We start from the raw sequence: 25,269 nt of genomic DNA on the forward strand, positions 1-25,269 counted from the left end.
GGAAATAAAGAAAATGCATAATATCCAAATTTTAGCACAGTAAATCCAAGTCCATTAAGCTTGATAAAAACAAAAACAATTTCCAAAAGATAATCTACTAAAGTATACTAACAACCCCCAAAATGGAAAACTAAGGGCCTTAGGATAGGGAGATATCTTTATTAAGATTCGAATTTTTGAGATCCTATATTTAGGTCAGAACCAAGATACATAATAAATACCATATACCTATAATTCCATAAGAAAAGGCAATGTACATGATGTTTAAGAAGCTTATAATGATTACTATTTTAATGACCCAGGCCTCTATTCCAAAGAGAATCTAATGGTACTTAAACAAGTACAATTCTGCACTTTTTCCTATGATCAACAAAGATGTTTAAAAGATCAGATTTAACCCAGATCTCTAATTTAGACACTTCATAGTATTATTACTCTGCCATTTTTTTCCTGGCTTTCAAGCAAATTTAAATCCATTTATTAAAACTCATTGTCCAAATATCTGATTCCCACAAAAATGAGTAAAATTTATTAACTGCATGATTAAAAATCCAAAGCCTAACTAGAATATTATGATCCTTTCTCAAAAGGTTCATTATGGCATACTTTCTTTTTCATGAGACTGTAATGAAAGATTATTATTTCATCAAATCTACAAGAAAGTTGCTGGGGTCTAAAAAAATTAGAAAGCAGGCCCAAGAAAATTAAGAAGACAGTAATGAAAGACAATAAACTCTTCTTCTCTGTTAGTTTTTATTTTAAAAGACTTCATTTTTTTTTTTTTTTTTTTTGCGGTATGCGGGCCTCTCACTGTTGTGGCCTCTCCCGTTGCGGAGCACAGGCTCCGGACGCGCAGGCTCAGCGGCCACGGCTCACGGGCCCAGCCGCTCCGCGGCATGTGGGATCTTCCCAGACCGGGGCACGAACCCACGTCCCCTGCATCGGCAGGTGGACTCTCAACCACTGCGCCACCAAGGAAGCCCAAAAAGACTTCATTTTAATTTGTTGCAGTAAGCTCTGCATGGATTTGATTATAAGCAGGCACATATTCTTATAACCTTGCGGTAAGGAAGGGATATTAAAGCAGATAGAGTTGAAGAAAAGTGAGTACTGGTAAGTGGGAACAAAAATAAACATGTATTCTGCTGACAGATAAACACGTACATTATATTTTATCCTCATTCATCTTAGTTCTTCCATTCTTTCCTTTATATATCTTGCAATTTGCCTCCTTTTCTCTCAGAACTGGGGAGAACTGCTTGGAAGTGTGGAAATGTACTGATCTTAGGATTCAGTATTCCTTGATTCTGAATTTGGCTCTGTACATGTCACTTAACCTCTCTGGTTCTCAATCACCTCATATGTAAATAAGGGGATTGAACTAAAAGTCCTATGAAGATCCTTTCCCAGAATTCTATCAATCTGATACCAACTATGCCCTCATAGGAAAACAAGCATTCCTACACGTGCTAGGAGAGCAAACTGGTAAAACTTTCTAGAAGACAATTAGGCAGTATACATCAGAAGTGTTTAAAATGTTCATACCCTGACCTCCGCAAGCCCACTTTTAGGAATTTGTCCTAAGGAAATAATCATGTGCACAAAAATGCAGTTACAAAGATGTTCATCACTCTACTTTTTGGTTAGAAACAACCTAAATGTCTTATAGTAGGAAACGATTAAGTAAAACGTGGCCATTAAAAATGATGTTACACAGAAACAGAATCACAGACATAGAAAACAAACTCACGGTTACCAAAGGAGAGGGGGAGGGGTAAATTAGAAGTTTGGGATTAGCAGATACAAACCACCATATATAACATAGATAAACAACAAGGTTCTACTGTATAGCATAGGGAACTATATTCAATATCCTGTAATAAACCATAATGGAAAAGAATATGAAAAAGAATATATAAATATATATATAAACTGAATCGCTTTGATGTACACCAGAAACACAACACTGTAAATCGATCATACTTCAATTAAAAAAAAAAGCTAATAACTTAATACAGAAAAAAATTATGTTACAGATGACTAATTATGTTACAGATGACATGGAAAGATGTTCATTATAATGAAAATGCAGGTTACAAATTAACATGATCCCATTTGGGGGTGTGTACATATATATACACACATGTACAGGAAAAAAGATTAGAAGGCCATACAGAAATGTTAGGAATTATTCCTGGATGGCAGAATTTGGTGTATCTTCAACTTTTTGCTCATCTAAATATTTTATTATGAACACATATTATGGAATAAGAAAAAATTATTGTTTAAAGAAGCAATTCTAAAGTTCTCTCAAGAGAATTATATTTTTGTTTCCATTCTTCTCATCCCCAGACAAAAAAACTTTTTTATATCAATCGCCTTTGAAAAGACTAGTTGTTAAAAACACAGATAAATAAGGCTTTTGGCATAATGGAAAATTTATAAATAGGAAGTCAAATTGTTCAAAAACAAGGGAAAATAACTAGTTATTCACTCATACGATAAATAAAAATGCAAGGCCCACAGAGATCAAACTGTGGTTCTGCTATTAAGGTCTTCCCAGGTAATCCTTACACAATATCCTGTAGAGTCCTTACCAAAATACAGTGTCATCAGGAATTCCATTTAAGAAAGTTGCAAAAGACTTAAGATCCATAGAGAACACTAAAAATGACAGGAAAATATTATCTAGTAGTTTTTAAGTAAACAGAACAAAATGTTCTGCTCATAGTATTGAATGCAAAAGCAAAGAAAGATTAAAACTAGGTTTATTTAGTCTCACGTAGGAAAAGAAAATGAGAAAATAGGACTATCACCTACCATACAAATAAAACTAGCTAAGTTCTCTTCTCAACCAAAAAAAGAAAGTGATTATGGGCTAAAAATTTTTTCTGTTTAGAGGGATTTACAATGTAAATGAAAAAAAACACTGTCAGTAAGAGTTACTGAAAATTACTGAGAAAGCCTGGGAATCTCTTTCCCTGGAGATCTTTTCAAATACCTACTACTCAGATATGATTTAGAATAAAACATTAGCACCACCACAAACCAGAGGAACACGAAATGACAACCTCTCAACTTTATATCCTTTTTGTCTAGGTCTGCAGAGAGTCAAAAGATATGATATGATAGCTTATAAATTCATAAAGAAGAAAATAAACTTGCAATGAGCAACAAAATGAAGCTGAGTCAAGTAATTTTTAACTATAAAAACGCTGACTGCTACTTTTCAAGTTTTTCTGGCTTTTTTCAAAAAAATTAAGTTTACTATATAAACTGTGATTTTAAAGACATTATTAAAAAAAACCCAAATACTTAATATTTAAAATAAGGAAAGTAGTTAGAAAATTTACCAAATATTAAAGCCAATCCATGAGATGTACCCACTGCTATCAGACTCGACACTGCCTGAGAACAAAAGAGAAGATTACATTTTAAGACATTACAAGGATCTTGAAATGATCAGAATTGAATTTGCTGGTTTTCTTTCCTCTAGGCACCAGATAACATACCAACTATTATAAATAAGGAAAATTTCATCTAGGAGGCAAAACAGGAAATGAAACTCAGAACATCTTATTTCTGGGAATCCCTCTAAATTTACTCTAAGGGTAACAATATTAAAATATCATATGTTCAACATTATAGGCAAAAACATGCCACTTAACTTCCTCTAAAGCAATTTTTTGAAAAATTCAGGGGTCCACACAAAGTAAGAGGCACTTATGCTACCCAACCAAGACCCTCCTACGAGTGTGGGAAAGGGACAAGAAAGCCCTTCTGCAGCTTATTCACAGGAGCCAAAAGGCACCAGAAATACTCAAAACCCAGCCCACTTCCTCACCAATTGACTATCTAATAAGAAAGCTACAGGAGGCAGCTGGAAATAGTTGAAAATAGAAAAGAGGGCACTAGTGTGCTTTCAATATCCCCCAGTTCTCTATAATCACTCCACAGATTTACTATTTGGCAGGCTTGGCAATGGAGTTCAGAGCTGTTAAGTGTACTATTTACCACAAAGTGATTTTACCAAACACTGTTTTCCACTCCCTATAACCAAAGCGAGGCCAAGTCACAGAAGGAGCAAATATACTTGGGCAGGGTAGCACCACATACAAATAAATTGGGAAAAGGCTAATCATTATTTTTCTTAAAAAACAAAACAAAAAGAGAAAACTGAAAATAGAAAGAATGAGAACATTCAACACAGACAAATTTTAAACCTGATTACTGGCAGTAAATGACATGAATTAATTATCACAAAATTTATGTAATAACTTTGAATATCGGAAGAATAAATCTAAGAAAACCTGATCAAATAGAAAGCTTACCTTTAAAGGATTTAAAGTATACTTACAATTGCTGTAGGCAAGCCAGCATCTACTTTGTCCTAAATAAAATTTTAAAAAAAAGTATTTGAAAAGACATTCCCATTTTTAAGCAGAAAATGGTATAAGGCCCTCTCTTTACATATACAATTCAGACAAGAGGTAGAACCGTCATTTTTGCCCCCAAATAAGAGAAACTACAAAAGTTGTACATACCAACAAAATATAAAGAGCACAAGAGTAGATCGTTTTCTTTTACTGTTTCAGGAAGGGTACTGATTATAAATGAAAATGTAAAGGGAAAGAGAGAGGAAAGAGATTCTATTTTCAATAATGTGAATAAACTATAAGTACTATGGGTCACAATGGTAAGAGTACATAAAGATTTTAAAAACGGAAACATACACTAAAGACATTCTTCCTCTAAGTAGGAGCTTCCTACCCAGCAGATTATAAAATAACCCCTAAATAAAAACCATCAGCCATAAAAAGAAACGAAATTGAGTTATCTGCAGTGAGGTGGATGGACCTACAGTCTGTCATACAGAGTGAAGTAAGTCAGAAAGAGGAAAACAAACACCGTATGCTAACACATATATATGGAATCTAAAAGAAAAAAAAATGGTTCTGATGAACCTAGGGGCAGGACAGGAATAAAGACGCAGACGCAGAGAATGGACTTGAGGAGGGGGGGAGGGGGAACGGTAAGCTGAGATGAAGTGAGAGAGTGGCATGGACATATATACACTACCAAACGTAAAATAGATAGCTAGTGGGAAGCAGCTGCACAGCACAGGGAGATCAGCTCGGTGCTTTATGACCACCTAGTGGGGTGGGACAGGGAGGGTGGGAGGGAGGGAGACGCAAGAGGGAGGAGATATGGGGATACATGTATATGTATAGCTGATTCACTTTGTTATACAGCAGAAACTAACACACCATTGTAAAGCAATTATACTCCAATAAAGATGTTAAAAAAAATTAAAAATGAAAGGCAAAAAGAAATAATTTTTAAAATAAAAATAAATAAATAAAAGCCAGAGCAGGGTATATTCAGTCAGAATAAGAAAATCAAAACTTAAGTGCTAGTGCCAGCTCCTTACCAGTGACTGTGTGACCTCGGCACAGCCACCCAACCCTTCTGAGTATTAGTCCCCTTACCTGTTTGCGGAAAAGGCAAACACTGCCCTAGCTACTGCCATGAGTTGTCCTGAGGATCAAATTAAATGTAAAATATCCTAAAAATGTAAGGGTGTCTACTAATATTTGGTACTTCTGTAGCTTTGAATAATAACAAGGGCCTTCAATGATTAGAACTGTAGTAGCAAAGAGCTTTCAAATGTATTTATCACATTGTTTGATACTCAAACCAGGAGAGATGGATCAAACAAGTAGTATTATTCTGATTTTCCAGATTAAGAAAACAGATTAAGATTCTTAAGATTCAGATTAAGTTTCAAAGAGCTTAAATTGACTTGCCCACAGTTATTCAGGAAGTGGTAGACTATGTCTAAAACTCAGGGTTTCCATTCCCAGACCAGGCTCTTTGGATCACTTCTGTATTTCTTTTCTGTCTGTCCCTGTCAGTGTGCTCAATTCATTATTATAATCTCTCAGAAGGCAGAATCTATTATATCCAACTTTACAGAGCTTCCCAGGAACTAACCTAAAATACTTACACCAGGGCATGGAACTATGAGGAAGAACAATCACCAACGCTGCTATGTACAACGTTCTGGAGAGTAGGATGTACTCAACTTTGTGTGGATGTGTGTGTGTAAAGGATGCCTAACATAATGCTGAACAATAAAGAAACATGCAACAAATATTTGATAAATGATTGATTTGTGTCCTGGACAGGGAAAAAGAATGAGCCAGCAGATGAAGAACATAAACTATATTCAAAATGGAACCTGAAAAATGCAATCAGAAGTCAGCTAACTTTCAAAGCTAAAACCCACAGATGTGGGAAGCAATTTAGAGGATATATGAATAGAATTTTAGTGCTGGTGTTACGGCATCTTAGGATAGTGATTCTCAAAAGCCACGCGCGTTAGAATCACCTGGGATACCCGTTAAAATGCAAATCCCTAGCTACACTGCTAGAACTAGATTCCAATTCAGTAGGTCTGGGATGGTGCCCAGGAATCTGTATTTTCATAAGTATCCTAGGAGGTTCTTATACAATGGACACATTTTGCAAAAACACTATGCCAAGGTATCCCCGTTATCTTAAGTGATCATAAAATGATAAATATCCTTTAAAATTAATTTGAATCCATTTTTTAACATCTTTATTGGAGTATAATTGCTTTACAATGGTGTGTTTCTGCTTTATAGCAAAGTGAATCAGTTATACATATTCATATGTTCCCATGTCTATTCCCTCTTGCTTCTCCCTCCCTCCCTCCCTCCCTATCCCACCCCTCTAGCTGGTCACAAAGCACCGAGCTGATCTCCCTGTGCTATGCGGCTGCTTCCCACTAGCTATCTATTTTACGTTTGGTAGTGTATTTTAAATATAGTCACATGTCATATTACTTTGAGGAGGATTCCAAAATTAAACAATAAGGTTCACAACTCCAAAAGTTTCATCTCTCCTAAGTGTTCTCCAGGCACAGACTACAAGGCCATGATGATCAACGCCTTAGGCAGCCCTAAATAACATCACTATCCACATGGCTGAAAGCATTACTGAACAGCCATTCAGGAGAGAAACCCCAAAATATAACTAGCTTTACATGTTAATAAACCAACCATCACAGAAAAGCATACAATTTAAATTGAGCTGGTAATCCAAAATTAGGAAAGCAGAGTATGAAGACTGTCACAAGAAAAGCAGTTTTCATTTTAACATACCAAAGGAGCTCAGCCATGGCAATGAAATAAGAACAGAATGCAAACACTCTGGGATTTATTACAATTTTTCCCTCCTCTTCAAGAGAAAGGAGAAACCCTTTTAAATAACAGATTTATCTAATCATTGTTCAATGTCTGAGTTTTAGTTCAGTCTCCATTATTCAAAATATTTTTAAAACTGCACAGGTGGGTCAAATGACTGTTCTGGTTCATCTTGATTTTGAAAGGAATGAATTTCATCACCTACATCAGGATTAAATTCAGAAAACGTCATGGAAATGTAATCCTCAACAGGTGGTTCCCATTCTAGAAAATATGAGCTACTCTCCACCTACAAGAGGAAGGACAATTGCCCAGGTTTCCTCCATTGCTTGACTATCTCTCTATTTAAATTGACTTCATGATATATGAGCTGGGTCAGGGTATACCAACTGCCCGCAGAGAACACTTTTTCTTTCTTTCTTTTTTATTGTTTCTTTGGGGGGTTTTTTGGTTGTTGTTTTTTGCGGGGGGGGGGGGGTTTGTGTGTGTTTTTTGTGTTTGGTTTGGTTTGGTTTCTGCAATAAGAGCTTTCTCTAATAAACCTGAAGATTACAATGTGGTTATGGTGTCATAATGCCACTTCTGTATCGATCTCTTACCCTTGTGAAAAATCAAAACTTTGTCCACACTGAATATGCAAAATACCAATTAAACTCCAGGAAAAGAACATAAAAACATATCAAAGTTCCTGGGGTATGAATTTGTCATCATCATCATTATTATTACTACTATTATTTACAGAACCTATATACTGAATTCAGAAAACCAAAACTGAAAGTCTGCGTAAAACTACAGGCCTTGAGGCCAAAGGAAAATTTGATAAAACATACCCAGATCAGCATCTATTGTCTTGATGGACTATTAAATATTTCTGCACTTAACACAGTACTCTAAATCATTTTCAAAAAAGACACAGATATTCTGTTCCAGCTATTATACACTGGCCACATTCACCAATACCACCCTCATTTCACAACAAAGAAGCACTAGACTTGGGAGCCAAAAACCCCAATTTTGAGTAACTGCTCTGCTATCTCCTAACCCAATGATGTAACACAAGTTAATGTCACCTCTCTGAGCCTGTCTTCTCATTTGTAAAATAGGATACGGCTCTCCCTACTTTCAAAGTTGTAAGAGTATGTGAAATAAGGTACATGAAAAGACTTTTGTGAATTATAAAAAAATCACTCAGTTGTAAAAGATTCTGATCAATCATTTCTCCATATGAAAAGACTAAAAAAAACAAGCACTCTACCTCAACCAAATACACAAGACGGCAACTAAACTGCAAAGGAATTTAAAGAAAAAGCAGATAGTGTTTCTTTTAGGCTTGCTGCCATATTTCATTTAGGCACACCCGAGACTCTGGGCAGACCTTTATTTCATGGCTGCACTAATTTCTATGTCAAGATGTGTAGCTATGTCTTATGAGTCAAAAATAATCACACAAAACCCATGAAAGCCAGATTCTATTTTTCTTAAGCCTCGGGCCAAGAGAAGTGCTATGCTTTGTTTTATGCTCATTCCTACTTCATTATGCCATTGCAGGTTATAAAGTTGGGGGAAGAGAACAAAATACTTACAGCTGCAGACACTATTTGGGCAGAAATTCCCTTCAAAAGTGAATGTCGCATAACTGATCCATGGAGTGAAAAAGAATCAGGTAATTTCTTCTTTCTTAAAAAGAAAAAAAAAAGGAAAATGTTTAAGAATTGGAAAAAAAAATTGAAGAGGCAGGGTCTTTAAAACTTTGAAAGAAGAAAAAATAAAAACGAGAAAAGCATAAAACACTGTATTACTTTGTTAGCTCTGGTTTGCAAAGAGGTATAAAGTCTAACAGTCTCACGTTAAAATGTACTGAATCCACCCTGAGCCTCAGAGAAGCACAAGCAGGAAAATGAATAAAGCCACCATTTCTTTTTCACTGATTCAACCTGTTTCTTGCCCACCTTAAGAAATACAGCAAGAGGTTCTGCTACTCATCAGAAGGTTGCCTATAGAGCACCCCTGCTCACATGTCTACATTACCTCTACCTGCCTTCCACCTTTGCCACCTTTCTTGCCCTCCTGTTGTCTATAACGACCCTCTCATTCTCCAACCAACTGCCTCAAATTCCCTACTCATTACTCATTCTCTGATGCTCCTTTCACTTAACCTACGCATCACTGTACAAAAAATAATTTAACTTTTACCAAACATTGAACACCTACCCTATGTGACTAAACGTATGCTCTGGGGATACAAAAATAAGAAGGTCAAAGCTCCTACTCTCAAGGACCTCATATCCTAGCTAGAGGGACTAATGAGTAACTCACTCTTAAATTAAAGGATAAATGTTAGAAAAGAAAAATAAATAAAGCACTGCAGAAATGAAATGAAGAGTTTAATCCTGTTTATTAGGGAGCTATTAGGGAGAGCTATAGAAAAGAAAAGGCATCTGAGCTGGCCTTGATAGATAACTAGGAGTCTGTCAGACAACAAAAAAGCACAAGCAATAATATGAAGATGTAATGGTGCACAATGTGTGGAGAATGTAAGTACACAAAAGGCATGGACCAGGAGGACAGGAGTGGGAGTGCTCAGAGATAATGTCAAAATGGTAAGCAGGGTTCAGACTGATGCCATGCAAAGCAGTTCTGACATTACTATGCAGGCAAAAAGAAGACACCACAGCTTTTAGGCAGGTAGTGACCAAATCATCCAAAACATTTACGTTATAATGGTTCCATACAAATTTTAGGATTGTTTTTTCTGTGAAAAAATTTGTTATTGAAATTTTGATAGGGATTGCACTGAATCTATACATGGCTGTGGGTAGTATGAACATTTTAATTAATCCATGAACATGGGATATCTTTCCATTTGTGTTTTTTAATTTCATTCATCAATTCTTATAATTTTCTGTGTACAGCTCGTTCACCTCCCTGTTCCTAAACTTATTCCTAAGTATTTTATTGCTTTTGATGCCACTGTAAATGAGATTTTTATTACTTTTTTATATATTTCATTGTTAGTTTATAGAAACACAACTGATCCAAATCAAAGTAACCTTGAGAAAGAAGACCAAAGCTGGAGGCATCACACTTCCTGATTTCAAACTCTATTTCAAGCTACAGTAATCAAAACAGGATGGTACTGGCATTATAAAAGACACATAGATCAACGAACAAAACAGAGAGCCCAGAAATAACCACTTGCATATATTGTCAATTAATATTTGACAAAGGAGCCAAGAGCACTCAATGAGGAAAGAATATTCTCTCCAATAAATGGTGCTAGGAAAACTAGGTAATCACATTCAGAAGAATGAAACTGTACCCTTACCTTATACCGCTCACAAAGATTAAACAGATTAAATACTTAAACATAAGACCTGAAACCACAAAGCTCTTAGAAAAAAACAAAGGGAAAAACCTCCTTGACAGTGGTACTGGCAGCAATTTTTTGGTTATGTATGGAACCAAAAACACAAGCAACAAAAGCAGATATACATATAATATATATAAATATATATACATGGGACTACATCAAACTAAAAAGCTTCTGCACAGCTAAAGAAACAATCAAAACATGAAAAGGCAACCTATGGAATAGGAAAAAATATCTGCAAACCATTAACCCCATAAGGGGTGAATAACCAAAATATATAAAGAACACTTATAACTCAAGAGCAAAAAACGATCTGAGTAAAAAATGCGCAGAGGACCTAAATAGGCATTTTTCCAAGGAACACAACAGATGGCCAACAGGTACATGAAAATGTGCTCAACATCACTAATCATCAGAGAAATGCATATGAAAACCACAATGAGATATCATCTCATATCCATTAGTATGGCTATTATCAAAAAAACAAAAGATAAGCGTTTGTGAGGATACAGAGAAAAAGGAATCCCCAGACACTGTTGGTGGGAATGTAAACTGGTGCAGTCACTATGGAAAATAGCATGGAGGTCCCTCAAAAAATTAAAACTAGAACTACCATGTGATCCAGCAATCCCACTTCTGGGTTGTATATTCAAAGGAAACAAAATCACTATCTCAAAGAGATACCTGCACTCGTATGTTCATTGCAGCATTATGCAAAATAGCCAAGATACAGAAACAACCTAAGTTAAATGTCCATCTACAGATGAATGGATACAGATGTGTATGCACATACACACACACACACACACACAATGGAATATTATTCAGCCATGAGAAAGAAGGAAATCCTGCCATTTGTGACAATACTGATGGACCTTGAGGGCATTATGCTACAAGAAATAAATCAGACAGAGCAGGACAAATACTGTATGATCTCACTTATAGTGGAATTTTAAAAAGCCAAACTCACAGAAAGACAGACTAAAATAGTGACATCCAGGGGCGGAGGGAAATACAGAGATGCTGGTCAAAGGGTATAAACTTCCAGTTTTAATATGAGTAAGTTCTGGGGATCTAATATACAGCATGGTGACTATAACAACACTGTGTTATATACTTGAAAGTTGCTAAGAGAGTAGATCTTAGATGTTCTCACTGCAAAAACAAAAAACAGGCGAATTATGTGAGGTGATAAGTAACCCTTTTGTGGTAATCATTTCACAACATATACATATATCAAAGAATCACACAGAGGGAAGACAGCAGAAGCAAGAAGAATTACAATCTTGCAGCCTGTGGAACAAAAACCACATTCACAGAAAGATAGACAAGATGAAAAGGCAGAGGGCTATGTACCAGATGAAGGAACAAGATAAAACTCCAGAAAAACAACTAAATGAAGTGGAGATAGGCAACCTTCCAGAAAAAGAATTCAGAATAATGATAGTGAAGATGATCCAGGACCTCAGAAAAAGAATGGAGGCAAAGATCGAGAAGATGCAAGAAATGTTTAACAAAGACCTAGAAGAATTAAAGAACAAACAAACAGAGATGAACAATACAATAACTGAAATGAAAACTACACTAGAAGGAATAGCAGAATAACTGAGGCAGAAGAACAGATAAGTGACCTGGAAGACAGAATGGTGGAATTCACTGCTGTGGAACACAATAAAGAAAAAAGATGAAAAGAAATGAACACAGCCTAAGAGACCTCTGGGACAACATTAAACGCAACAACATTCGCATTATAGGGGTCCCAGAAGGAGAAGAGAGAGAGAAAGGACCAGAGAAAGTATTTGAAGAGATTATAGTCGAAAACTTCCCTAACATGGGAAAGGAAATGGCCACCCAAGTCCAGGAAGCGCAGAGAGTCCCATACAGGATAAACCCAAGGAGAAAAATGCCGAGACACACAGTAATCAAACTGGCAAAAATTAAGGACAAAAAAAATTATTGAAAGCAGCAAGGGAAAAACGACAAATAACATACAAGGGAACTCCCATAAGGTTAATAGCTGATTTCTCAGCAGAAACTCTACAAACCAGAAGGGAGTGGCATGATATACTTAAAGTCATGAAAGGGAAGAACCTACAACCAAGATTACTCTACCTGGCAAGGATCTCATTCAGCTTCGATGGAGAAATCAAAAGCTTTACAGAAAAGCAAAAGCTAAAAGAATTCAGCACCACCAAACCAGCTCTACAACAAATGCTAAAGGAACTTCTCTAAGTGGGAAACACAAGAGAAGAAAAGGACCTACAATAACAAACCCAAAACAATTAAGAAAATGGTCATAGGAACGTACATATCGATAATTACCTTAAACGTGAATGGATTAAATGCTCCAACAAAAAGACACAGGCTTGCTGAATGGATACAAAAACAAGACCCATATATATACTGTCTACAAGAGACCCACTTCAGATGCAGGGACACTCAGACTGAAAGTGAGGGGATGGAAAAAGATATTTCATGCAAACGGAAATCAAAAGAAAGCTGGAGTAGCAATACTCATATCAGATAAAATAGACTTTAAAATAAAGAATGTTAAAAGAGACAAGGAAGGACACTACATAATGATCAGGGGATCAATCCAAGAAGAAGATATAACAATTATAAATATATATATGCACCCAACATAGGAGCACCTCAATACGTAAGGCAACTGCTAACAGCTATGAAAGAGGAAATTGACAGTAACACAATAATAGTGGGACAGTTTAACACCTCACTTACACCAATGGACAGATCATCCAAAATGAAAATAAATAAGGAAACAGAAGCTTTAAATGACACAATGGACCAGATAGATTTAATTGATATTTACAGGACATTGCATCCAAAAACAGCAGATTACACTTTCTTCTCAAGTGCGCACAGAACATTCTACGGGATAGATCACATCTTGGGTCACAAATCAAGCCTCAGTAAATTTAATAAAATTGAAATCATATCAAGCATCTTTTCTGACCACAACGTTATGAGATTAGAAATGAATTACAGGGAAAAAAACGTAAAAAACACAAACACATGGAGGCTAAACAATACATTACTAAATAACCAAGAGATCACTGAAGAAATCAAAGAGGAAATCAAAAAACACCTAGAGACAAATGACAATGAAAACATGATGATCCAAAACCTATGGGATGCAGCGAAAGCAGTTCTAAGAGGGAGGTGTATAGCTATACAAGTCTACCTCAAGAAACAAGAAAAATCTGAAATAAACAATCTAACATTACACCTAAAGGAACTAGAGAAAGAAAAACAAACAAAACCCAAAGTTAGCAGAAGGAAAGAAATCATACAGATCAGAGGAGAAGTAAATGAAATAGAAACAAAGAAAACAATAGCAAAGATCAATAACCCTAAAAGCTGGTTCTTTGAGAAGATAAACAAAATTGATAAACCATAAGCCAGACTCATCAAGAAAAAGAGGGCGAGTACTCAAATCAATAAAATTAGAAATGAAAAAGGAGAAGTTACAGATACCACAGAAATACAAAGCATCCTAAGAGACTACTACAAGCAACTCTAGGCCAATAAAATGGACAACCTGGAAGAAATGGACACATTCTTAGAAAGGTATAACGCTCCAGGACTGAACCAGGAAAAAATAGAAAATATGAACAGACCAATCACAAGTAATGAAATTGAAACTGTGATTAAAAATCTTCCAACAAACAAAAGTCCAGGACCAGATGGTTTCACAGGTGAATTCTATCAAACATTTAGAGAAGAGCTAACACCCATCCTTCTCAAACTCTTCCAAAGAATTGCAGAGGAAGGAACACTCCCAAACTCATTCCATGAGGCCACCATCACCCTGATACCAAAACCAGACAAAGATACTACAAAAAAAGAAAATTACAGACCAACATCACTGATGAATACAGATGCAAAAATCCTCAACAAAATACTAGCAAAGAGAATCCAACAACACATTAAAAGGATCATACACCATGTTCAAGTGGGATTTATCCCAGGGATGCAAGGATTCTTCAATATACGCAAATCAATCAATGTGATACACCACATTAACAAATTGAAGAATAAAAACCATATGATCCTCTCAATAGATGCAGAAAAAGCTTTTGACAAAATTCAACACCCATTTATGACAAAAACTCTCCAGAAAGTGGGCATAGGGGGAAACCTACCTCAACATAATAAAGGCCATATATGACAAACCCACAGCAAACATCATTCTCAATGGTGAAAAACTGAAAGCATTTCCTCTAAGATCAGGAACAAGACAAGGATGTCCACTCTCGCCACTATTATTCAACATAGTTTTGGAAGTCCTAGCCACCACAATCAGAGAAGAAAAAGAAATAAAAGGAATACAAATTGGAAAAGAAGACGTTAAACTGTCACTGTTTGCAGATGACATGATACTATACATAGAGAATCCTGAAGATGCCACCAGAAAACTACTGGAGCTAATCAATGAAGTTGGTAAAGTAGCAGGATACAAAATTGATGCACAGAAATCTCTTGCATTCCTATACACTAATGATGAAAAATCTGAAAGAGAAATTAAGGAAACACTCCCATATACCATTACTACAAAAAGAATAAAACACCTAGGAATAAACCTACCTAGGGAGACAAAAGAGCTGTATGCAAAAAACTATAAGACAGTGATGAAAGAAATTAAAGATGATACCAACAGATGGAGAGATACACCATGTTCTTGGATTGGAAGAATATATATTGTGAAAATGACTATACGACCCAAAGCAATCTACAGATTCAATGCAATCCCTATCAAATTACCAATGCCATATTTTACAGAACTAGAACAAAATATCTTAAAATTTGTATGGAGACACAAAAGTCCCCGAATAGACAAAGCAGTCTTGAGGGAAAAAAACGGAGCTGAAGGAATCAGACTCCCTGACTTCAGACTATACTACAAAGCTACAGTAATCAAGACAATATGGTACTGGCACAAAAACAGAAACATAGATCCATGGAACAAGATAGAAGGCCCAGAGATAAACCCACACACCTACAGTCAACTAATCTATGACAAAGGAGGCAAGGGTATATAATTGAGAAAAGACAGTCTCTTCAGTAAGTGGTGCTGGGAAAACTGGACAGCTACATGTAAAAGAATGAAATTAGAACACTCCCTAACACCATACACAAAAATAAACTCAAAATGGAATAGAGACTTAAATGTAAGACTGGACACTATAAAACTCTTAGAGGAAAACATAGGAAGAACACTCTTTGACATAAATCACAGCAAGATCTTTTTTGATCCACCTCCTAGAGTAATGGAAATAAAAACAAAAATAAACAAATGGGACCTAACGAAACTTCAAAGCTTTTGCACAGCAAAGGAAACCATAAACAAGACGAAAAGACAACCCTCAGAATGGGAGAAAATATTTGCAAATGAAGCAACTGACAAAGGATGAATCTCCAAAATATATAAATAGCTCATGCAGTTCAATATTAAAAAAATGAACAACCCAATCCAAAAATGGGCAGAAGACCTAAATAGACATTTCTCCAAAGAAGACCTACAGATGGCCAAGAAGCACATGAAGAGCTGCTCAACATCACTAATTATTAGAGAAATGTAAATCAAAACTACAATGAGGTATCACCTCACACCAGTTAGAATGGGCATCATCAGAAAATCTACAAACAACAAATGGGTGTGGAGAAAAGGGAACCCTCTTGCACTGTTGGTGGGAATGTAAATTGATACAGCCAGTATGGAGGTTCCTTAGAAAACCAAAAACAGAACTACCATATGATCCAGCAATCCCACTACTGGGCATATACCCAGAAAAAAATATAATTCAAAAAGACACATGCACCCCAATGTTCACTGCAGCACCATTTACAATAGCCAGGTCATGGAAGCAACCTAAATGCCCATCGACAGACAAATGGATAAAGAAGATGTGGTGCATATATACAATGGAGTATTACTCAGCCATAAAAAGGAACGAAATTGGGTCATTTGTTGAGACGTGGATGGATCTAGAGACTGTCATACAGAGTGAAGTAAGTCAGAAAGAGAAAAACAAATATCGTATATTAACGCATGTACGTGGAGCCTAGAAATATGGTACAGATGAACCGGTTTGCAGGGCAGAAATTGAGACACAGATGTAGGGAACAAACGTATGGACACCAAGCGGTGAAAGCCACGGTGGGTGGGGGTGGTGGTGTGATGAATTCGGCAATTGAGATTGATACGTATACACTTATGTGCATAAAATTGCTGACTAATAAGAACCTGCTGTATAAAAAGATAAATAAAATAAAATTCAAAAATTAAAAAAAAAGAATCACATTGTATACCTTAAATCTACACAGTACTGCATGTCAATTATATCTCAATAAAGCTGAAAAAATTTAAGTTATTTATTTGTAGAAGAAAGTGATGAACAGGTTAATATATCCAGCCATGGCCCCTATCCCACAAGAGTTGAGAACCTAAAGAAGACAGCACTGACACAGGCAAAATTTAAGAAGTCGAGGAAAAATACACCAACAACTTAGCCACATTAAAGTTACACATGAATTCAATAAAGTATTTACATTATGCTTCCTCCACTTCTCTTTCCTTTTCATGTGCTCTCCAAGAATTTGGAAGGTGAAAAGCAGCCAAAATGAAGTTATATAGGGTTAGAAGTCCTTTTCCCAAATCTTTAATCATCTCTGTGACTCTCCTCTGAACCCATTTCAAGGGAATGCAGAAACACTGGAGCTGTCCTTAGAGAGCAGGAGGAAGGTGGTGGAGGGAGGAGGGAGGGAACAGAAAGGTGGTGAGGTAAACCAAGCCTCACATTTCCACCACAGACACTGTACCAGGGGTGATGTGTGCACCCTCTAAGGGCTCTCCTGCTTCTGGGTGTCCCCGGCTATTATTATAGCTTCCTACTGTGTGTACAGAAGACAGTCGTCATGTCATCCACCTTTTTATCCTCTCCCCTCAACAGTGCCTAAATATTCAGGATCTAGCAAGCATTTTATTTCCACCTGAGTGGGCCTTCTACTTCCTATGCAGAGCTTCAGCAGGCCATACTGTATGCAAGTGTGATTTAAATGAATGCTTAACCAGAGAGCCCAGAAATAAACCCACACACCTATGGTCAATTAATCTTCGACAAAGCAGGCAAGAATATAAAACAGGAAAAAGACAGTCTCTTCAGCTATTGGTGCTGACAAAGTTGGACAGGTGCATGTAAATCAACGAAGTTAGAACACACCCTCTCATCATGCACAAAAATAAACTCAAAATGGCTTAAAGACTTAAACATAAGACATGACACCATAAAACTCCTAGAAGAGAATATAGGCAAAACATTCTCTGACATAAATCATACCAGTGTTTTCTGTCAGTCTCCCAAGGCAACAGAAATAAAAACAAAAGTAAACAAATGGGACCTAATCAAACTTACAAGCTTTTGCACAGCAAAGGAAACCATAAACAAAACGAATGGGAGAAAGTATTTGCAAATGATGCACCCAACAAGGGCTTAATTTCCAAAATATACAAACAGCTCATACAATACAACAACAAAAAAACAAACAACCCAATTGAAAAACAGGCAGAAGACCTAAATAGACATTTCTCCAAAGAAGACTTAAAGATGGCCAGTAGGCACATGAAATGATGCTCAACATTGCTAATTATTAGAGAAATGCAAGTCAAAACCACAATGAGATACCAACCCACACTGGTCAGATTGGCCATCATTAAAAAGTCTACAAATAACAAATACTGGAGAGGGTATGGAGAAAAGGGAACCCTCCTACACTGTTAGTGGGAATGTAAGCTGGTGCAGCCACTATGGAAAACAGTATGGAGGTTCCTCAGGAAACTAAAAACAGAATTACCATATGATCTAGCAATCCCACTCCTGGGCATATATCTGAACAAAAGTATAATTCAAAAAGATACATGCACCCCTATGTTCATAGCAGCACTATTCACAATAGCCAAGACATGGAAACAACCTAGATGTCCATCGACAGACGAATGGATAAAGAAGATGTGGTACATATATACAATGGAATACTACTCAACCATAAAAAAGAATGAAATAATGCCATTTGCAGCAACATGGGTGTAACCAGAGATTATCAATACTAAGTAAGTCAGAAAGAGAAAGACAAATACCATATGATATCACCTTTATGTGGAATCTAAAATATGGCACAAATGAACCTATTTATGAAACAGAAAGAGACGCAGACATAGAGAACAGACCTGTGGTTGCTTGGCAGGGGCGGGGAATGAACTGGGAGTTTGGGGTTAGTAGATGGAAACTATTACATATAGAATGGATAAACAGGTCCTACTGTAGAGCACAGGGAACTATATTCAATATCATGGGATAAACCATAATGGAAAAGAATATGAAAAAGAATGTCTATATATGTATAACTAAGTCACTTTGCTGTACAACAGAAATTAACACAACATTGTAAATCAACTATATTTCAATTTAAAAAAAGAAGAAAAAAATAAAAGGATATTTACCTTTTTAAGTTGGTCCTGTCGCCACTATCTGAGCTTGCCACAGACGAAGTATCATAGGAGTGAGAATCAATAGTATCAATATTTAACAATGTAGGATCTTCAAGAACAAAAGAATCATCTTCATCATCAGTCTAAATTAGAAGAACATGGATAAATAAATTCAAAATTCCAAATACTCCATAAGTCAAATAGGCGTTAATGGGTTTCTCCAAAACACTCATATGCTTATTCTGTTTTTCACCCATTTTTCACGCATTGCTGTTGACCAGAGAGGCATAGTACAGAATTAAATTACAACTCTAGTTATCTCTCCCTACAAAGAGTTCACTCCAAAAATTTCTTTCTTGTAGCTGGAAGAAGTAGGAGCAGTTATGCATATTATTGTTAGTTGCCAAATATTTCTTAAAATTCTAACGTGTATAGATGCTTTACTAGTTAACTAACAGCCAATGGCTAATTGAAGAAAATAAATACCACCTGACTATAGATAGTTTACCTTAAGAAATATGACAAGCAGACAGAAGAAAGGCATTCTGGGTTGGAAACAGCATGTGCAAACACAGTGATTTCATAATAGGAATTTTGCCCATGAAAAAGGAAGTAGTCTAAAATGAATGGAGTATTTGAGTAGGAGTTGGAGGTGATCCTAGAAAGATAAGCTGGGATCCAAATTGTAAAAGTCTTATATTCTATTAAGCTAGGTGATAGGAGGGCCCTATTTGTCCACCACTGTAACCCTAGTGCCTAGTACGATGCCTAACACATAATCAGTACTCATTTACTTAATAAATTAATGTACTATATATAGTAGGCAGTGGGAAGGCAACTGAGATCTTTAAAAAATGTACACATGATGGGAACCATGCTTTAGAAAGATAAATGGGGCAGTATGAAGATGGATGAGGGTAGAGGGGGAGACAGGCAGGGAGACTAATAAGAACCAGCAAGATGGCTATTGCAATGTCAAGGAAAGACAGGAGAGTTCAGTCTAGGAATGCAGCAGAAGGGGTCAAGAGAAGGAATAAGGAAAGAGACATTACTGAGGTAAAATCCAAAATTCCTGGTTACCATTTAAACAGTGTGTTTTGAGGGGTTGGGGGGGTTAAGAAAGAAGTCAAAGAAGATTCCAAGGTTTCCAGCTTGAGCAACTAGCAAAAGGTGATACTACTAACTGAGATAAGAAAGCAAAAAGAATAGCAGATAAAGCAGAATGAGTTTAGCTTTGAACAAGCTGATTCTGGGCAACAGACATTAAAGAAAAAAGTTCTGATCTTACCTCCTCTTTCAGCTGGACTACCTTCTGCCTTATCATTTCCATTCATATTCTTAAGAGAGCAGAGCAGTCTATACTCATTACCTCCACTTTCTCCACCCATTACCAGCTACTGACTACTACTCTTGCTGAAGTTACTAGTCAAATCCACCAGCCTATTTTCCATTAGCATGCTCTTGTCCTGTACGCATCACTTAACACTACTGGCCATGCCCCACTTCTTGAAACTTTCTCTTCCCTTGGTTTCCAATACATCTCTTTGCTACTCCTCCAACTTATGTGGCCTCTTCTATCAGTCATGTTCTCTACTTGTCCTCAGCCCAACCTTTAAGTGGTGTTGTTCCCCAGGATTATATTCTTGTCTCCTCCTACTTCACACACTTCCTACATGAACAAGCTAATCCATACTTATAGTTTCAAGTATGATGTCATGCTAATGACTCCATGCTAATGTCATGCTAATGTATCTTTAGTACCAACATTTCTCTCGCAGTTTAGGCCATATTTCTGACTGTTTTTCAGATATCTCCACACACAAGATTGCTAAGAACAGGATGAGGGTTAGCAAGGAGCTACTGTGTTACTTGAGAGCTGTACAAGAATGGAAGGACTGCCATAAGGAAAGGTAACAGAAACAATTCATAAATAAGAACTGCAGCACCAAGGTCTTAAGCAAGAGAATCAATCAGGATCTTATCTGATTTTCTTAAGCAGCCAGAGACATAATTAAGGAAAACAGATTAGCTAAATGAAGCCAGGGTTGAGGCTTACAGGATAAGCGGGGGGGAAAAAAATGAGGAAGAGAATTGAGGGTATCAATAAGGCTGAATTTAAAATTACTAGCTACACAGTAGAGCTATCAATTCTCACAAATTGATGTGCAAAATCTACATAAGCCTATCAAACTTCAGCTGGGGTGTATGTGTGTGTGTGTAAACTAGTAAAGTGATTCTCAAACTTACGTGGAAATGAAAAAGACCAAGAATAAGCAAGGCAATCTTGAAGAACAACAACAAAGCTGGAAGATTTGAAACTGTTAGATATCAAGACCTATTATAAAGGTTCAGACATCAGAGTGTGCTATTGGGGCAAGTATAGAAAGACCCATGAAATCACACCAACACATATATGATCACCCGATTTAAAACAGAAGTGACACCGCAGAAAAGAATGGTGCTCAGTAAGTGCTGCTGCCTCATACCGCACACCATCACACACAAAAATTTCAGATTAATTGCAGATCTAATGTGAAAGGCAGAACGATGAAGATTTTAAAACAAAATAAGATAGCATCATCATGACTTTGGAATCTGCAAAATTTTCTTCAACTGGACGCACCAAAAAACTAATCATAATGGAAAAATTTAATAAGCTGAACTACTACTAAGAACTTCTGCTCATCAAAAGAAACCATTGAGAGTGAAAAAGTAACCCACAGAATGGAAGAAGATATTTGCAATACATATATCTATTAAAAACTTATATCCATCAAATATAAAGAACTCTTATAAATAAGTTTTTTAAAAATCAATTGAATAGAAAAGTGGGCGAAAGACATGAAAAAGCAATTCACAAAAGAGATATCCAAATGGCCAGAACATACGAAGGTACCCAAATTTCATCAGTCTTCAGGGAAATTCAGATTAAAACTATGATGTGATATCACTACACACCTACAAGTATGAATGGCTAAAGTGAAAAAGAGAGAAAAATTCAGAAGTTGATGAGGATATGGTAACCAGAACTTCCATATATCGCTGTAGGAAGTATATATTATCACAACCACTTTGAGGAACCTGTGGCAGTATCAACCAAAGCTGAACATGCCCATACCTGGTGACCTAGCAATTCTACTCTTAGGTACATACCCAGCAGAAATATGTGTGTGAGTGCGTGTGTATGTATGTGTACACATGTGTGTATGTATCTAAAGATATGAATAAGGATATTCACAGCAGCACTCTTCATAGCAGCCAGAAACCAGATATTATAAAACTGCCCATAAACAGTTGAATGAGTAAATAATGGTATATAACAAAGAATTTTATACAACAATGGGAATGGATGAACAATTGCACGCAGCAAAAATATGAATAAATCTAAAAACACAATATCGAGGGAAGTAAGTCAGATGCACAAAAGCACATACTGTATAATTCCATTTATATGAAGTTCAAAGCAGCCAAGGCAGTCAATGCCGGTAGAAGTCAGGATAGTGATTATCCTGGTTGGGAACTGAAGGAGCACAAGAGGAGCTTCTGGGGTGCTAGTAATGTTTCATTTCTTCATCTGGACTCTGGTTACACAGAGCATTCTGTTTGTGAAAATTCACCAAGCAGTACACTTACGACCTGTGCACTTTTTCTATATGTATGTTGTACCTCAATTAAAAGTTCAAAAGAAATTTCTGGCTGCACAATCCAACAGTAGAACTGAAGTGAAGCCAGGGCTACTCTCAGACACTGGGAGACTAAGAAGGATCAAGAGACTTGGTCCTGAAGAGGTCAAAGAGCACGTTTAATGGAGGTAAGAGAACGTGGGGGTAGGGGGAGGATTGTTAGGATTAGAGAACAAAATTTCAAAATTTAAAACCTCAGAAGTAGCATAGTTTCAAAGGATGACAAGGCCTAGTAACATTATTTCATGCCCTAAATTCTGAGATTTAGGATGTCTCAGTCATCTCTTTCTGTAAAATATCTTGGATGTACACTTCTTCCCAGCACCTCGTCAGGTTGCTATTAATGAGCTTCATAGAATATATGCACCCACGTATCCTGAAGTAAGTGCTTATTTATTTACACTTTCTACTTCTGTCTTTTTTTTCTTTCTTAAAATCATTTTCTTTCATACTTCTTCCCCCTTTTTCTCTTCATAACATTCTACAACTTAAATTATTTTTACTTTTACTTATTCCCTTGCCTCGCTCCCTGGTGGTATGAAAGCTGGCCAATTTCCAGTCCTATTTCTCTCTCAAAGTCAGAGACTGTCATGCAGCACTTTATAATCCCAGCATCTAACACTATGACCCAAATACACAAGGCACCCAAATTACTGTTGAGGATAATAACAGTATTATCCTCTCAGTAAACCACTAATGACTATACTTGCTGTTACTAGTAGATAAGTAAATATTGCAAAGACAGTTTTCCTTCATTATGAACTACAGTCTCATTCATGAGCATTATTTTCTTTGCCATTATTATATAAAGATGTACAAATAGGGCTTTGTACACAGTCCTCTAAGATTATTTTTATTCTTCACTTAGTAACTGAAATAATATGTGATTAAGACCATGTTATCAAAACTGACTAAAATTAATCTCTTCATTGCTAAATGAAAGATTTCCTCTATATTAGGAAGCAATATATAACCATCACTGTAACAGGATATTCTTTCATTGACCAAAGACTTCTTTGTCAAAATTAAAAACGCTTAAGTCTTATTAACACAGATCATACATAACATTTCTGAAGTTAAAATACATTCAAAGAAACAGCGACATCAAGCTGATATTTTTAAAAAAAGAAATAAAAGATACAATTCACTGAGAAGGTAGTTTGCAAGTATAGATAAAGAAGTAATAAAGACCAGGGCCCAACCCACTCAGATGTATGGGGTCAGTGGGCATTTCTATTGAGGAAGCTTTGCATCATTATCTTTTGGAAAACACAACTATGTATCTGAAATAGATTTTAAAAATCTTTCTGAGGGCTTCCCTCGTGGCGCAGTGGTTAAGAGTCCGCCTGCCGATGCAGGGGACACGGGTTCGTGCCATGGTCTGGGAAGATCCCACATGCCGCGGAGCGGCTAGACCCGTGAGCCATGGCTGCTGAGCCTGCACGTCCGGAGCCTGTGCTCCGCAACGAGAGAGGCCACAACAGTGAGAGGCCCACGTACTGCAAAAAAAAAAAAATCTTTCTCAAATTAGAAGCTAAAGCCTCCAATGGGAGTCTTAAGCAAGTTTTTAAAGATCAAGAAGACTGAGCTGAAGAACTGTCAGCAGATGCAGGGTACAAAAAAACTGGCACACTTCACCAACATGTACTTCCACAGAGTTCCTTTATAAAGCCTTTATGATCTGCTAATTCAGAAAGGAACATCATTTCATAACTCTAAAAACCTTTTTAATAGAGATGGTATTCACAAGATAAACTATGGAGGCTTCGTTTTCTTTATACAGAACAGTGATGAAGTGCATTACAAGGCTGCAGATGCTCTTTTGTATCAGAGGACGAGCTATTTGAATATCACTGGTAGAGATAACATTATCAAAACATAACACAAATCTCAAAAGTGTCATGAATTTAGTATTTCAACTCACTTACTAAAACATTTCTTTAATCTACCAAGTATGAGGCATTGTACTGGGCACAGAGATGAACAAGACATAGCTTCTGCCCTTGAGAAGCTCACAACCTAGATCAGCATGTCCAACAGAACTTTTTGCAATAATGGAAATATTTTGTATCTATGCTGTTCACTACAGTAGCCACTAGCCACATGTGACAACTGAGCACTTGAAGTGTGCCCTGTATAACTGAGTAAATGAAGTTTTAATTTTTATTTAACTGTAATCAATTTAAATTGTCACATGTGACTATTGGCTCCCATATTCGACAATGCAGGTCTAGAGACATACACTATAACCCAGAAGTATTCAAATCAATGCCATAAAATGATAGCAATCATTAGTATATACTTACTTCATTTAGTATGCTTTCCAGTGTTGGAGGAGTATCAACTTGAGGAATATCAAACTCCTTATCATCAATCTAAATAGAGAAAAGAAATTAATGCTCACATAATAATGCTTTCCCTCTTATAACTGTGAGGGCGTTTTAATTGATTAGAACTATTATCAATTAAGAGACAAACATA

General features: G+C 36.5%; 1 protein-coding gene across 2 annotated transcripts in view; it reads right to left on the reverse strand.

The window, feature by feature from the left end:
- The window catches only part of VPS8 (VPS8 subunit of CORVET complex), a 298,981-nt gene that overhangs the window by 264,718 nt on the left and 8,994 nt on the right, over window positions 1-25,269 (reverse strand). For both annotated transcript variants that reach the window (XM_027109813.1, XM_027109805.1), the window contains exons 3-7: window positions 25,095-25,163; window positions 19,118-19,248; window positions 8,813-8,906; window positions 4,358-4,390; window positions 3,354-3,408 (exon numbers count right to left, since the gene is read on the reverse strand). In XM_027109813.1, the coding sequence (XP_026965614.1) occupies window positions 3,354-3,408; window positions 4,358-4,390; window positions 8,813-8,906; window positions 19,118-19,248; window positions 25,095-25,163 (382 nt within the window). The remainder of the gene's footprint in view (window positions 1-3,353; window positions 3,409-4,357; window positions 4,391-8,812; window positions 8,907-19,117; window positions 19,249-25,094; window positions 25,164-25,269) is intronic.

This window comes from Aethalodelphis obliquidens, unplaced genomic scaffold (genome assembly GCF_003676395.1).
Source record: "Aethalodelphis obliquidens isolate GAN/ISIS:26980383/991018 unplaced genomic scaffold, ASM367639v1 scaffold1, whole genome shotgun sequence".
Lineage (NCBI taxonomy): Eukaryota > Metazoa > Chordata > Mammalia > Artiodactyla > Delphinidae > Aethalodelphis > Aethalodelphis obliquidens.